The sequence below is a fragment of the Vollenhovia emeryi genome, unplaced genomic scaffold (genome assembly GCF_000949405.1).
Source record: "Vollenhovia emeryi isolate VEMERY1.0 unplaced genomic scaffold, V.emery_V1.0 DF939130.1, whole genome shotgun sequence".
In the NCBI taxonomy this organism is placed as follows: domain Eukaryota; kingdom Metazoa; phylum Arthropoda; class Insecta; order Hymenoptera; family Formicidae; genus Vollenhovia; species Vollenhovia emeryi.
This window is the reverse complement of record NW_011967236.1, coordinates 1987934-2001937: the sequence shown is the minus strand read 5'-3', so window position 1 is coordinate 2001937 and position 14004 is coordinate 1987934. Positions and strand designations below refer to the sequence as shown.

The window sequence follows — 14004 nt, the reverse complement described above, 5'->3', positions numbered from 1 at the left end:
AAAATGTCGAACGTTGCCTCTTACACAGCTTGCGATGTTTTAATGCAACTCTTTACCAGTTCGTGTAAAAAAATATACAAAACACGAAGCATTTACTATCCTCGTTTTGACGAATGCGCTTTGCGGTCAATGTTAGCTGTAGAAAATGAAATAACGGCAAATTGTGAAAACACTTAAAAAATATGGTAATCTAATTAACATTTGCGAAATGAATTATCTGTCATTCGCGAGGCGCAACGCCGATATTCGATCGCAACTTTGACGACGTTCAATGCTCGATTGCAGTCGCAGCAACGATGAGCGGAAACAAGGACTACAAATCGGCCACGTCGATTTACGATTTCACGGCAAACTCCATCCGGGGAGAGGAAGTCCCTTTGTCCAAGTAAGCATAAACCCGACACGCCGTGTCAGCGTAACATCGCGTTGTTGGGAAAGATGTAATATCATCTGTTCGTTGGTTCAGATACGAAGGCCACGTGTGCTTGATCGTAAACGTCGCCTCGAAATGCGGCCTCACGCCGACGAATTACAAGGAACTGAACGAACTGTACGACGAGTACGCCGAATCTAAAGGTAATTCTCGCCGCTACGGAGAAATAGAAAACTATTCGTTCCGCATGCAGCGAGCGCAACGGCATTAAATGTACCTTTCGTCACTCGGCAGGTTTAAGGATTCTAGCGTTCCCCTGTAACCAATTCAACGGGCAGGAGCCGGGGGATAGCGAGCAGATTTGCAGCTTTGCCAACAATCACAAAGTAATTCCTCCTCCGTTCGCGAACTCTCGTATCCGATTAAGATGCACATTATATTTTGTTCGACTTGGCTTAAAAAAAAATTAATACCGTAATGTCACTTTGTACAATTTGAGCGGCGACGTTAGAGCTGATGTTAACGCAGACGAAAAGCGCCTGCCTTCCTTGATGAATGAACCTACGATATTTATGTAGCCGGTATTTTTCACAGGTAAAATTCGACTTGTTCGAGAAGATTAACGTCAACGGAGATCACACGCATCCTCTCTGGGCGTATCTGAAGAAAGAACAAGGTGGCGTGTTGGGTGATTTCATAAAGTGGAACTTCACCAAGTTCATCGTGGATAAAGAGGGCAAGGTTGTCGAGCGACACGGCCCTAACGTCGATCCCCACAAGCTGAAGAGTTCTCTCGAAAAATATTTCTAAGTTTTTTCTCACATGATTTGATAAGGTAACTATTCCTTGTAGTTTACATGAGTTAGATTTCAGCATATACTTTAAACATAATGTACGAATCAGTTTTTTTTAATTCAACAATATCTCTGCACGCATATATTTATATGCGTGAAGATCTTTTTTCTCTTGTACATTATGTTACAATAAACTATTTTTGAATCCTTTTCCGACGCGGATATGTATTTTATAGCAAGGCAATTGTGCATTGTTCAACTGGAAATCAATATTACGTATTTGCACATTCCTCTATATATTCATAAGCTCTATTTAAAACAAATTCTCAAATATAAATATTAGTACAATTTTAACATAGGTCCTTTAAGATATAAAATCAATTAGAAATTAAAGAGGCCGTTTAGGACCGGGCATAGGTGTAAGTAACTGGCGCACAGGATAAATTGGAAAAGAAAATACGGTATATGAATTCACTTAAATAATTTAATTTAACTGACTACTTACACCTATGCCCGGTCCTAAACGGCCTCTTTAATTTCTAATTGATTTTATAAATATTAGCTTTGCTTCTATACATACCGCTTAAATTATTACCAATATTAATTTTGTCTCGTCTTCATTCTATATAATTAGTATCAATAATTATTAATTATATAATTATCTACGCCAATTCGTACAGGAAAAATTACGATTTCAACATGTGTTGGCATCGCGTCGAATATACACGTAGGTACTAATATTGGACGATTACGCTTAAATCAGAAATACGTTGTTGTAACATGAGACTATTATATGGTGTAAGAAACAAATAAAACTGTGTTTCATGGATACACGCTTTAAGATCCCAAGCGCGAGTTACAAGCTATACTTCGAAGGATAATTGCGAAAACACATCTAAACGGGACGATACGCGTTTGCGATCCGGAGAGGAGGGGCGCAGCTACGATACAAACCGCGCTTTATTGGCGCGGAAACAATCGCCGGCTCGCATTCGCATTATTTTCGGCTTTACAATCTTGTATAACGCGGAAATTGCACGTTGCGCGTCAAAGGGTCCAAATCGATGCTCCGTTCCGACTCGGCTGGAGTACGCGCTTGAGAAGCGCGGAATTGCTATTAATTAATTCGGAAACTTGGAGCCGCGGAAGAAGGGGGGTGGGGGGCGAAACGTGGCCGATACATTTGTTCAGCTGCCACAATAGCACGCCGACGTTGAATGAATGTAATTTCACTCGCGCGTATACACGCCCACTCTTCTGTCGTCGCGATAATTAGAGACAGCGGTCACTTTCATGCGGCGTTTACGCTTGTTCGGCGACCTTGCCTGTTTACGGTGTCACCGGCAACACTATACTTTTAGCTTAATTGCGCCCTTTCAAGCGCTCCCGCGCGGCGCGGGGCAATTTATCGTTTAGATCACTCCCGCGGAGATGTGTGCCACGTTCCCTTTCAATTCTTCCATTTTCGCGTCCCCAATTTCGTCGGATAACTCGGCCGACCATTTTTATCGCTCCCATTATCACTCGTCCAGGCGCGCGAGATAATCGTGACTCACTGTGTATCGAGAACTCCGTGACTTTACCGGGAGATTTTCCGGTCAATTTGTACGAGACCCGCCTTATCTCCTATCAGCCCGAAACACCGGAGTAATAATGGTCGCCGTTGAAAAAAAGTTCATCCCCTCGGGGTACAGAAAAGCCTCTCGGTTAAACAGCCCAAATCAGATCTACCTTCGCGATCCGAATCACGTCGGACGATTCGAAACGGCTCCAGCTCCCACGCTCGGCGAGATACTTATCACCGACGTATCGGAAAGTCGTTAAAATAAAGATCCGGATCATGGTGTAAGAATATAAGGTGAAACATTCCCGCACTCGTCCAATTAATGGCGATTCCTTGATTCTTGGCCAACTTGCCCGATCCTCAAACTACCGAATTGACCGATCAGAAATTTGCTCCGACCTTCAAACTGCCAATCACCGCGGTTGAATGCAGGAAGAGCCAATGAACAATTTGCCCCAAAAATTGGTTACATGAGCAGCTTCGCCTTGTATCTTTACACCATGATCGGGACGGTCCCGAGCGGGGAGGAAGGACGTGCACGACGCTGGGTCCGATTTATCTGTCGAGTATCGGGCTCGGGGATCGCGCGCAAGTGTTCCTCTCGCGGTAATTTGTCGGTGGCTGTTGTGTGACACGCCGTACGTACACGGGCGCGCGCATACACACACACACAGGTGTGCCGACAGCAGGACAAGGGTAAGCGTGACGCACGTTCGCCGTCCTGAATTCGCATCCCCGCACGACGACGGCGACGGCGACGACGATCAAAATGGATCGTGTCCTCCATCGTGTCGGATCATAATCTCGGCCGCGTATACTACGAGCGCGGCGCCGTAATACACGCGCGTACGCACGTGTGCGTGACGGTGCACATGGTTAATGTACAAAACGAAGTCGAGAGATGCTAACGCTATAATTAGTCGTCCTTGCCTGCCGACTCGATCCCCGAGGCTTCGCCTCCATTCATAGAACCGCGCCGCTTCCCCAACGTCATCGCCTCCAAACGTGTGACGTCTCAGTCTCTCCGCCGCGGGTCGAAATTCCGCCCCCGCGCCCGACGGAGGGGACGGAGGGCGATGGGGGGGAAAAAATCCGCGCTACATCTCAATTGTTTAACGTCAGCCACGTTAAAATAGCCTCTCCCGCGACCCGCGAATAAAGAAGGAAAAAGGGAAACGAAAAATTTATCTCGCTTTCCGGTCTCTTTATTGGAAAATGGAGTCAATTCGCTCGTAGGTCGATCCCTCCCGGGATCGTTGGTCGGTGCACCGTTAGAACATCCCCGGCTATGCAGAACTCTACGCCGAAATAAGCGGAGTGAAAATTTTATACGGGGGAGAGAACGCTAGAGCGATATAACGAAATTACGGGATTTATTTTCCCGCGATTGCACACCACGCGTATAAATGTTGCTGTTCGAGAATAACTCTCAAAGCTATTCGTACGACAGCCCAAAATTCTTACACAATCGATCGACAGTCCCAATGTGGAAACGCTTCCATTTCCGGCGGTTTAGGTTTCGGGATTCGATCATGAATCTTTTCCTCCAGCGTGAACTCGTGAAAGTGAAAAGTCTTATTGACAAATTCGATATTGGCCGATACAAGTTTTCACTTTTCGCGAGTCGCTAGAGGAAAAGATTCACGATCGAGCCGTAGACCCCGAATCCGCGAACGCGATAATCTCCCGCGCTCTCCCGAGTCGAAATTTTGGCCCTATGTTGAACCTTTACATCTATTATACAGTAGGACCTAAGACAGTAACAGAGGTCGAACTGCAAATACAAAATTTACTCCTACTTTAAAACTGATAGTGTCGGAAATGTCTACTCTTGCCAATGTAGCATTAAGGTGGGTCCTTTTACGTGGGAGTTAAAGTAAATTTTTAGAATTAAAGTTTCAAGGGAGGAGTAAAAAAATATAATGTCATCAAAGTAGGTTATTGCTGGTCTATGTAGGCGTATAGATCAGCTAAGAAGGTGTAAATTATCCTTAAAAGTGTCAAAATAGCACCAAAATTTCGACTCGGGCTCTCTCCATTTTCTCGTGACTTTGCATCTTGGTTACCAGGTGCCACGTGAACGAGATGATATAACCGGAGACAGGGAAAGGTCCCAGGCATTTATGGGGAATCTAAGGCAGGCTCAATATGTCACCGGGGAAGACCTTTGAAGGTTGAGAAACTATAGGCGAGACTAGGCGGCCGAGCCCACATGTGCCATGCGGGGCGAGGCCCGTATAAAGCGTGGCAGATTAATCTCGCTCTCTCCCTCTCCAAGTGTGTATCGATTTTAGAAAAAAAAGGGACGGTTTAAGTAAAAGTTATAGGGTACCAAGAGGGACATTTATAGCGGCCGCGCCAGTTTTATATAAATAAATGACGCCACGGAGAGCTCACGTCATTTCCCAGAACTGTCAATGGCAAGCGCTTTCCCTCTGACCATGAATAAAAGTTACTGAATTATCTCTCCCCCCCCCCCCTTTCTCTCTCTCTTCCAATCTGATGGAGAGCCGCAGCTGCTCCGTCGCACGGCGACAGCAATTAAAATGTATACAGAAAACAAAAGACGCATTTTGTATTCATGGTGCCGGGAATATCGTAATTCCCAACTGTCGTTGGAAATGAAGGGATGAAAGCTTGGGAGGGGAGAAGCTCTTGCCTTCGGCAATCGTGACGAAATAAGGTGAAGAACGACGGTCCGGGACTTCACTCGGTCGTTCCTCGCGTTACTTTGAAAGGGCTTGACATTGAAAGCATGGCAAAGAAAGGGAAACCCGCCGAGAGTGGCGGAGGACCGTCCCGCGCCGTCTTCATCTTGACGAATTTCTATTAACTCCACTTAATTCGTCCCGTCCTTCCGAAGCCGCGGCACGCCGCGCCGCGCCGCGCCGTGTCGCACGACGAACGTAAGAGATTGATCGATAGCGGATGACGTAAAGGAGCACCTGAATTGTCATTTATCGCCGGCCCCTAACGGCTAATGTTGACGTCGTCAACATCAACCGGAGCGTTTACGCTCCGCCTCGCGGAGGTGGCGGCCAGGTTCCATGAACGTGCGCCGCGTGTACCGGCCGTATCGGCGCGAATGGTTTTATCAGCAAAGTTCAGCCGTCAAAGGCGTCTAATTTCAACTTTAACCCTTTTCCGCCCACGTCGGCGTGTACGAGTCCTCCCCTCGCCCCGCGCTCCTCGGCGGCGGCGGCGGCGGCGGCGGCGACGGCGACGGTGGCAGCAGCCTACTCCCGCGTAAAGATCCAGATGCAATTACGCAATACGCAGTAAAAATACATCCGCGGAAAATGTCAGTGGAACGGCTGGAATTACGTTTCAAGGATGCTGCGTCCGTTCAAAAGGTTCTGCATGCTCGCGTGAACCTCTGACACGAGCACCTCCTCCCCCTCCCCCTCCCCCGCCGCCGACGTCCCCCTTGCCGCTCTCCCCCCCCCCCACACTCTCACTCTCTCTCTTTCGACGACGAACGAGGTCCCCGTTAGAGACTACGTGCTATCGGCGTATCCGATCGAACGCGTTTTCCACGGGATATTTCCGGTCTGACATTTCCGATAACGCGTCGCGTATAAATGTCGTTGCTCTAACGATGTTTGTTGTCTTATACGCGGCTGCGATAAGCAACACGGCGCCCCGGGACGATCCCAGATACGTGTCGCGGGGGCGAGAGGGGGGGGGGAGCAATTTGCACGAAGGACCTCGAGTCAGCGAGATTTTCCTTTAACGAGGTGTCCCGTTGAAAATCACGCTGACGTCGACGAGAGGAATAAAAGCTAGTGATTTAAAAACCCCTTTTTATCCCTCAGGATAAAAGGGCGAGGGACTGAGGGGACGACGGCGGCGGGGGAGGGGAGAAGGTGCTCGTGTCGGGGGGCTCACGCGAGCGTGCGGAGGACATGTTCGCGGGTCTATGAAACAATTGGCACGTCGTGAACTACACTCGTCCCTCGATTTACGCGGAGCATTAGTCCCACGTGGTTGAGAATCGCGTAGAGTCCGCCGGTATAAAAAAAAGTACACAAGGTTACGTTTCACTCGCCTGTTCCCGCTTTAATTTCGTTGTCCGCGCGAACGAGGGGGATTTTCACCGCGTGAGAAGAAAATCCGCGTATAAGTACCGCGTAAATCGAGAGACGACCGAGCGCTCTTTCTCTTCTCAAAAAAAAAAAATGGATGGAAATTCGATGTAAAAAAATTTAGGGAGAGGACGGAGGAGCGTGAGAAGAAAATCCGCGTACAAAACGTACAGCGTAAATCGAGAGACGACCGGGCGCTCTTTCTCTTCCAAAAAAAAATGGGCGAAAATTCGATATAAAAAAAAAGTTTTAGGGAGAGAACGGAGGAGCGCGCCAGGCCGAGGCGCAATTTCCGCTTCGCGCGCCGACGATGACGCCTGACCGGCTCCGATCTCTCGCGAGCGAACCTAACCTAACCTCCCGCCGATAAACGTGGGCCGGCGAGCGAGGCTCCTCTACCCCCCCCCCCCTGTCACCCTCTCCTCCCGCCGCCCCGCTCCGTACGGCCGAGAGCCGCCGATTCATGCGACTCGCTCGTTTTAATTCGCCTTAATCGCGACGTCACGTCCCCTTCCTTCCGCTTCGACTCACGTGCGGATGTGAGGCTTAACTCACCGAGCGCGGGTAGGGCAAGGCAGGGCAGGGCAGGGCAGGGCAGGGGAGGGGACTGACCACCACAGGCCGACCGCCTTTCGACGTCGCACCGACATACGTGCGTAATGTACGACCGCGTGACCGGCGTGACGGAGGCTTCTCCGGCCCGTCTTCCCGGGATCGTGGCCCCGCGCGTCTCCCCCGAGATGAAAATTTCAGGCGAGGACGGTCGCGGCGAGAGCTCGGATCCCTTACGTATAATCGCTCGATCTAATTGATCCCGTCAACCTGCCATCCTATAATTCCTCGTGTTCGCAAGCGCGGACAACAAAACGCGCATTTCCGTTCGAGCCCGTTCTACGATACGTCGTAACGCCGCTGTCGGATGTCGGGACGTAGCCGATGGTCCAGTGAGAAAATGTCTTTTCCGAAAAGGACGCGTTGTATAACTGGCCTCGGAGATTCTGTATCCCGCGGCGCTTAGGCCCTTCTGGGCCCTTCGCGGTCGGAATGACGTAACCGCGCCGTCCAGCGAGGATTCGACAAGTGTCGGGCGTCTCGCATGCGTAAAAATGGAGACTCGTGTGACAAAGGGAAATACGAAGCTTATATAAAATCCGAAGAGTTTACAAGTTATAATTAGTATTAGCCGTAACGCGCAATTGCAGCTGCGACGCTAAACAAAGTTTAGATTTCATTGTACTTAAATTGCAACTTGTAATTTGATTTGTCAGATTAAAAAGTGTCTTAATCAAAGCGGGTAGTTTGGCGACGACTCGGAGGAAAAGTGAGAAACGAGCTCGGCAACTTTTTCAACATCGTGTTTTGTTAAAAAAAGTTTTTTAAAAACTCTTGTTACGCGCGCGCGCAAGCACACGTTACGTAAACGCGCACGACGTCTCTCTCTCGCACTTTTCCGTACTCGGGAATAATTTTCCTTACTTTAGTAAAATTTTTTACATCTTACTTTTTGCGTAAAATATGGAGGAGCAGAAACTTGAATATTCGCGGGTGCGCTACGTCCGTGACACAAGTTTAAACGTAACAATAGAGGGAGAGACGGAGACAAGTGACGGGAAGAGAGAAAGGGAGTCGCAGGGGGAAAAAGTTTTTATTAGAAAAAAAATTACGCGCGTCCTTTTTTTAATTAATCCCTCCCAGATCTGAAAATAAATGAGCCATTTGCAGGCTGAGCGTCGGGAGAGAAATATTTTTAACGAAATATCGAGTAACACCTATCTATTGCATCGCGCAAGTGCGGACGAAGCTGCCGGGCCGTTTCGTGAAGGATGACTCGCGTACCGCGTTTAATTGCGAATGACACTTCTCTGTCGGACCCCCATTTGTTAGTCGGACCGGAAGATTAAACTTGGCGCGGTCCCGGGGGACGTGGCCGGTTAGTTACGACACTGCCGTACGAGCTGCGTGTTGCCCACGGCTTAAAAGAGCCCGGCATTGTGTACGCACACGCCGGGGACCGGATGTTCGCGGATCATTTGACCGGAAACTGAAGGTTCGCGCATCGGCGTAATCGAGGCGGCTCGCCGCATGCTAATCGCGCTGCAATCGTCCGCATCCTATATATGTTGCGAAATGCCGGACCGTTCTCCAATAGGGAAACGCATTACAGCTGACACTGAACAAAGGAACACATTTCTACAAGAAAAAAAAAAGAAGGAGAACCCACGACGCGCGATTAATGCCACTCCCTCGTTCCAAGATAAGCAAGATAAATGCATTTATACTAAAATGTAGACGAAAATGTATTATTTTTAGATTTTAAACGCTGATAATATCTGGGATTTCCCCGCGTTTTTGACCGAAGGTTTTTCAACATTTTGATAATGATAAAAATTGCACCGTTAAGGAGCAAGAAAATTGATCGTTCCAACATGTGCGAGGGGTCTTTCTCCTCATTTGTTGCAAACCTGTACATTTTATGCATTCCAGGATTGCAAGAACGGAATTCTGCAGAAAGATTGTCTCTGCTTTTACATAATCGTGTGAATAGCGATTTTTCCCACACATTGTTACATAAATTTTAAAGCGTAGAATTATTTATATCGTATAACTTTTATATATTATTTTGTTAATCTATTGAACCGAGGAGTCTTTTTAAGGATCACTAATTAAGGAGCATATCAAAATGGTACACCGAAGTGATTCTTACAATTATTTATTGCGTTTAATTAATGTCGAGGGAGAAATAATGAACCAGTGCTCCAGTGCATACTAAAGCTATAAATAATGACTTCTCGTGCTCCTCTCTTTTCCCTGAGCACTAATAAATTACAACATTACGTGTCATATTTTACTAAAATTGGAGGGAACGAGAGCAAGAACGATATTACTTTCCAAATTGTGAGAAACGCTGCAGTGTCGTCTTATTTAAAAAATACAACACTTCGGCAGCTCTAACGTCTTCCTATGAATTAAAGAAATTTGCGCGTGTAAGATTACCGCGTTCAGGCATGATTATAAAAAAAGAACTGACAAGCCCGAATTTTTATCAGTCAGAGATTCAATAGACTTAAGCCAACGGCACTGCACGATATCATTTTTCCGACACAGTTGAAAAATGTGTATTAAATTTAACAGATATCATGTCACATGTCCCAAACGGTCCACACAAATTTTTGTGTTAATTTAACGTAATATGGATATATTAAATGATCACACTAATACTCTGTTAATATTTTAACGCAAAATAAATGCAAATCTCAAAATAATTTGAAATAAATTCCGTGTAAAATTAACACATTTTTCATGACAAAATGAAATTTTAAAACTGGAATTTTTACATTTTACAGATGTAATAAGTCAAATGGCGATTCGAAATTACTCTCACTCATGTTATATAGAATAAAATCAACATTTTGTTCTGTAAATTTTAACAGATAAATCTTGTTACTAATAATATAGAACACATGTACTGTGTAAGATTAAAAAATAAGTACACATTGTGTTGTTTCTTTTCAGTATTTTTATAATTTTACATTTGAGGTCAATTAATAAAAGTGTAATATGTTAAATTAACACATGAATGCGTTAAACATTTAACACAAAAATATTAACCGGCATTTTCTTTAACAAGAAAACGCAAATTTTTCAACTGTGCACTGGATTGCTTACGAGAGCCAATCAGGATGCAGAGTTTTCGATCAGGTGAGCTCAGAGCTGAATCTGAATTGGCTCTCGTAAGTAATCCAGTCGGGAAAATAGTATCGTGTGCCGTTGGCTTTAGAAAAGTGCACGTGGAACGAGATACGGGGGTCCGAGAGATATCGCGACTCCACAGTGCTCGAGATTTATCGCCCCCGAGTTCGCGGCCAGGCGCTCGGCGTCTCCTCCTCGGGAGGAGCCGGATCGCGAGGTGGACCCCGCCGTTTACGCGGGTTGACGAACGGAGGTACCGATATCGAAGACGCGCATGTTCAAAGTTCGACGTTCCGACGAGCCGAGCGCGTGCAGCGCGGAATACGCGACGCGCGCCGCCGGGCAAGCGGTCATTCATGAATTGACTCGTCTCGCTCGCTCTCTCTCTTTCTCTTTCTCTCCCGCTCGCCGTTTATTTATATATCGGCCGACACATAAGTCACCGCCGCCGTGTCGCTGTGCCACGCGGACCCGCGATGCGGCGACGCGAGGCGGGGTCCGCGCGTCGCGCGACATTTTGCCATTAATTCCGTAAGAGCGCGTCCGCGGGTGACGATAACGGTCGATACGGTATCGGGGACGATCGCGCGGGCGGGCGGTCGCAAGGTCGCCGGATGTAGCGCGCGCACGTACACCGGAAGTGGACTCGCGCGTAAGGTGTGAGTGCGGCTCCCCCCCTCCTTGCCCGTTGCCGCGGATCGTCGCGCGAGAAGTGCATGCGTTATTCATCTCGGGAGGGAAATCGGAATGCGAGAATTGATCGCTCGCGATTACGGGGATATCGAGGCGCAAGCCGTGTGCCGTCTCTCTCTCTCTCTTTCTCTCTTTCTCTTCCGCCAAACAGAAAAGGCCCGAACACACGGAAAAAATACTTGTAACGAATTCGGTTGCTTGCACTAGTGAGAGAGAGTTACTAAGCAAACTTAAGACTTAAGGGAAGTGACCAATGACAGTCGTGAACGTAAGCGGCTATTTTTAAACTTGAGCAATGCTGAAACTTCCAATTGGTTGAAATTCTGAAATTTCGCTGCTTCAGTCCTTTCGCGTGTTTCCAGCTAAACGCGTCTCATGTATTTAGGACGAAAGTAATTTAATAGGGAAGCTCTATGTTATTAGTCACGTAAGCGGAATGGTGAGTGAAATAATAATTGCGGAGGCCAAATTCGGGTGCTTCCTCGTGGAACGAGCTTTCGTCGAAATCGCGGGATTTATCGCAACTAAATGGAAGGAGGATTGTCGGGGCACTGAGAGGGTGAACTAGCGAAAAAAAACCAGCAGAAAGTATTTTGGAAATCGCGCTCGAAACGCCAAAATCCTACGAGCTTTAGCTTTCTTTTTACTTTCATGTCCTGCGGCTGACGTTCTATTAATACTCCATTGTGTTAACTCTCGACAACTCCGACGGTGGCCTCGTCGAGCTATGGAATCGATAGAAAATTAGCCTTCGGCCATAACGAGAACAGATCTGGCGCTATTTTCATCATTTTATAAGACATCCGGAAAGTATTACGCGCGATGGAGTCTCCGCGTGTGGAGCGAACTTTACCGCGCTTGCAAACAAGTAATTCGATATCCTACGCGGCCCTCAAATCCCGATTGCACCTATAATTATTATGTGATGTACGACCTGTCACCAGGTCGATCGTCGAGGGAATCGCGAAAAGAAAGGAGAGTTCATCGACAGAAAGTCCTCGCAGAATGGCTGATTTGTCATTTCAAACCAATGTTTTACGCCTTATAGCCTGATTTATGTTGCCTTTACGGCTAGAAACATTCCAACTTTTTTTAATTCCACAGAGGAGAATAAGAATTATTGATTTAATGTTTTGATATTGTCTTATTTTTATACTAAATGAGGTTGTGAGAAATATAAATGTGTCAGGAATATTTTTTGGCTCAATGCAGGGCTAGAATATGATGAAACTATGAAGTTAGCTTATCAAGAGGCCAGAAGAACCTACCCTAGATCAGCCATTCCGCCGAGGCCCTTACGTCACGTGGCCCTTACGTTTTCGCGGCCTGGAAAGAAGCGGGGCGCAATCCAGGCGCGAAGGCCTGCTTCATTCATCTCCTAGATACACACGGGGGTGAACGACGACAAACGGACGTCAGCGACAACGGTCGTCGCTCGCGGTTAACGGTTTCCCCGAGTCCCGGACGCTACTTCGGACGCCGTGGCCCGCTGATTCTCGCTCCGTCGCTCCAGGAACCGGCGGAGTTGTTACGCCGGAAGTTGTTTTATGCTAATGCAGCGGTATCTGCCGTTTCCCGGCTCGCGCGCGCCCGCACGCACGCGGCCGAGAGTGCGTTTACCGTTTCAGCGCGACATGACACACAAGGGTGAGGAGAGGAGGTGGGGGCGGCTGCCTTTGTCCCACGCACGCGTGTGCGTGCGCGGGCGCGCGTTAACGCGACGACGACGGCTCGCCGCCGACGAGTAAATGCGACTCCGACCAACCGGATAAAGCATTCTTCGTTTATTACCGCCGAATGCATTAAATCGCGACGTCGCGGGTCAAGCACACGCGATTGACGTCAGAGCGCGCGGCGCGGCGCGACGCTCCTCCTCCGGCTTAACAAAAGTAACACCGTCGCTCGCGAAATGATACTCGGATATACGTGCTCTTACGTAATACAAGCTCTCACAAGATCTCTTTTCTCGTTTCCTCACGAAAATGTCGAGGTACGAGGAATATTCGAGCTACGCTGGCGAAGCCGCGCTGAAAAAAAATAATCTGGTTGCATTAATTAGAAATCCGACAGATTCAACCAGTCGTCTGTTAGAAAATGAACGAATCAAAATTCCTTTAGGATTTACCGGGCGTATAGCGAAGTCTATCAAACTTCTGGTTAGGAAACATCGAGCCCTGTCGTGACAACTAAAAATTCTGTTTGGTTTAACCAAAACAAGTTCTATCATACATGTCCTGTCGATACGATCAACGCATTTTTCTCAGTGTGCGGGGCTCGTTATCCAACTTTTAATCGAACTTTCCTGGAACCGTAACTTCCCAGTTGCTCGTTATAGACACGTAGATAATATTGAGAATAACGAGAAATTGCGAGAAAGAAAATAAAAACTGATCTCCGTTTTAACTCGCCGGGATTTGGGCGATTAAAATGAAGGAAGTTCAGGTCTGATCTACAATACGCGGTGCGAGAGGCAGGAGTGAGTGAAACAAATCAATTTTATTTCTTACTCCTGCTCGAGCTCTTACTCTCGGCGAATCAGAGCGCGATCGGCCAGACGGCTCCAGACATTTTACAAATTACGCCCGTATTTTAGCTTCCTTACACCAAGAGGCTATGGTTCTCCCATAGTGTAACTAGTGGGTCCACTCCATAGACATAATATACCTAGACCGAGCGTTTGCCTTCATCTGAGGTGCAAATAAAAAAGGACAAGCCCTGTTTCGTGCTATTAAACGTAAACGAAACAGCACGAAACAGAGTTTGTCCTCTTCTACGTGAACCTCTACCCCCACTGCTCGATGCTCG

The 14004-nt window shown here is 47.4% G+C and overlaps 2 protein-coding genes across 8 annotated transcripts in view; one reads left to right on the top strand and one right to left on the bottom strand.

Annotated features, from left to right (window-relative positions):
• The window catches only part of LOC105568324 (probable phospholipid hydroperoxide glutathione peroxidase), a 5385-nt gene extending 3389 nt beyond the window's left edge, over window positions 1-1996 (top strand). For 2 of the 3 annotated variants that reach the window (XM_012023911.1, XM_012023908.1), the window contains 4 exons: window positions 286-385; window positions 467-576; window positions 668-759; window positions 968-1378. In XM_012023911.1, the coding sequence (XP_011879301.1) occupies window positions 297-385; window positions 467-576; window positions 668-759; window positions 968-1183 (507 nt within the window). In that variant the 5' untranslated portion in view covers window positions 286-296 and the 3' untranslated portion in view covers window positions 1184-1378. Of the gene's footprint in view, window positions 1-285; window positions 386-466; window positions 577-667; window positions 760-967; window positions 1379-1847 lie in introns of those variants that run through there. The other variant, XM_012023910.1, reaches the window with a different exon arrangement.
• LOC105568325 (E3 ubiquitin-protein ligase CBL-B) overlaps window positions 1-14004 on the bottom strand; it is a 33064-nt gene that overhangs the window by 13494 nt on the left and 5566 nt on the right. The window lies entirely within an intron of this gene.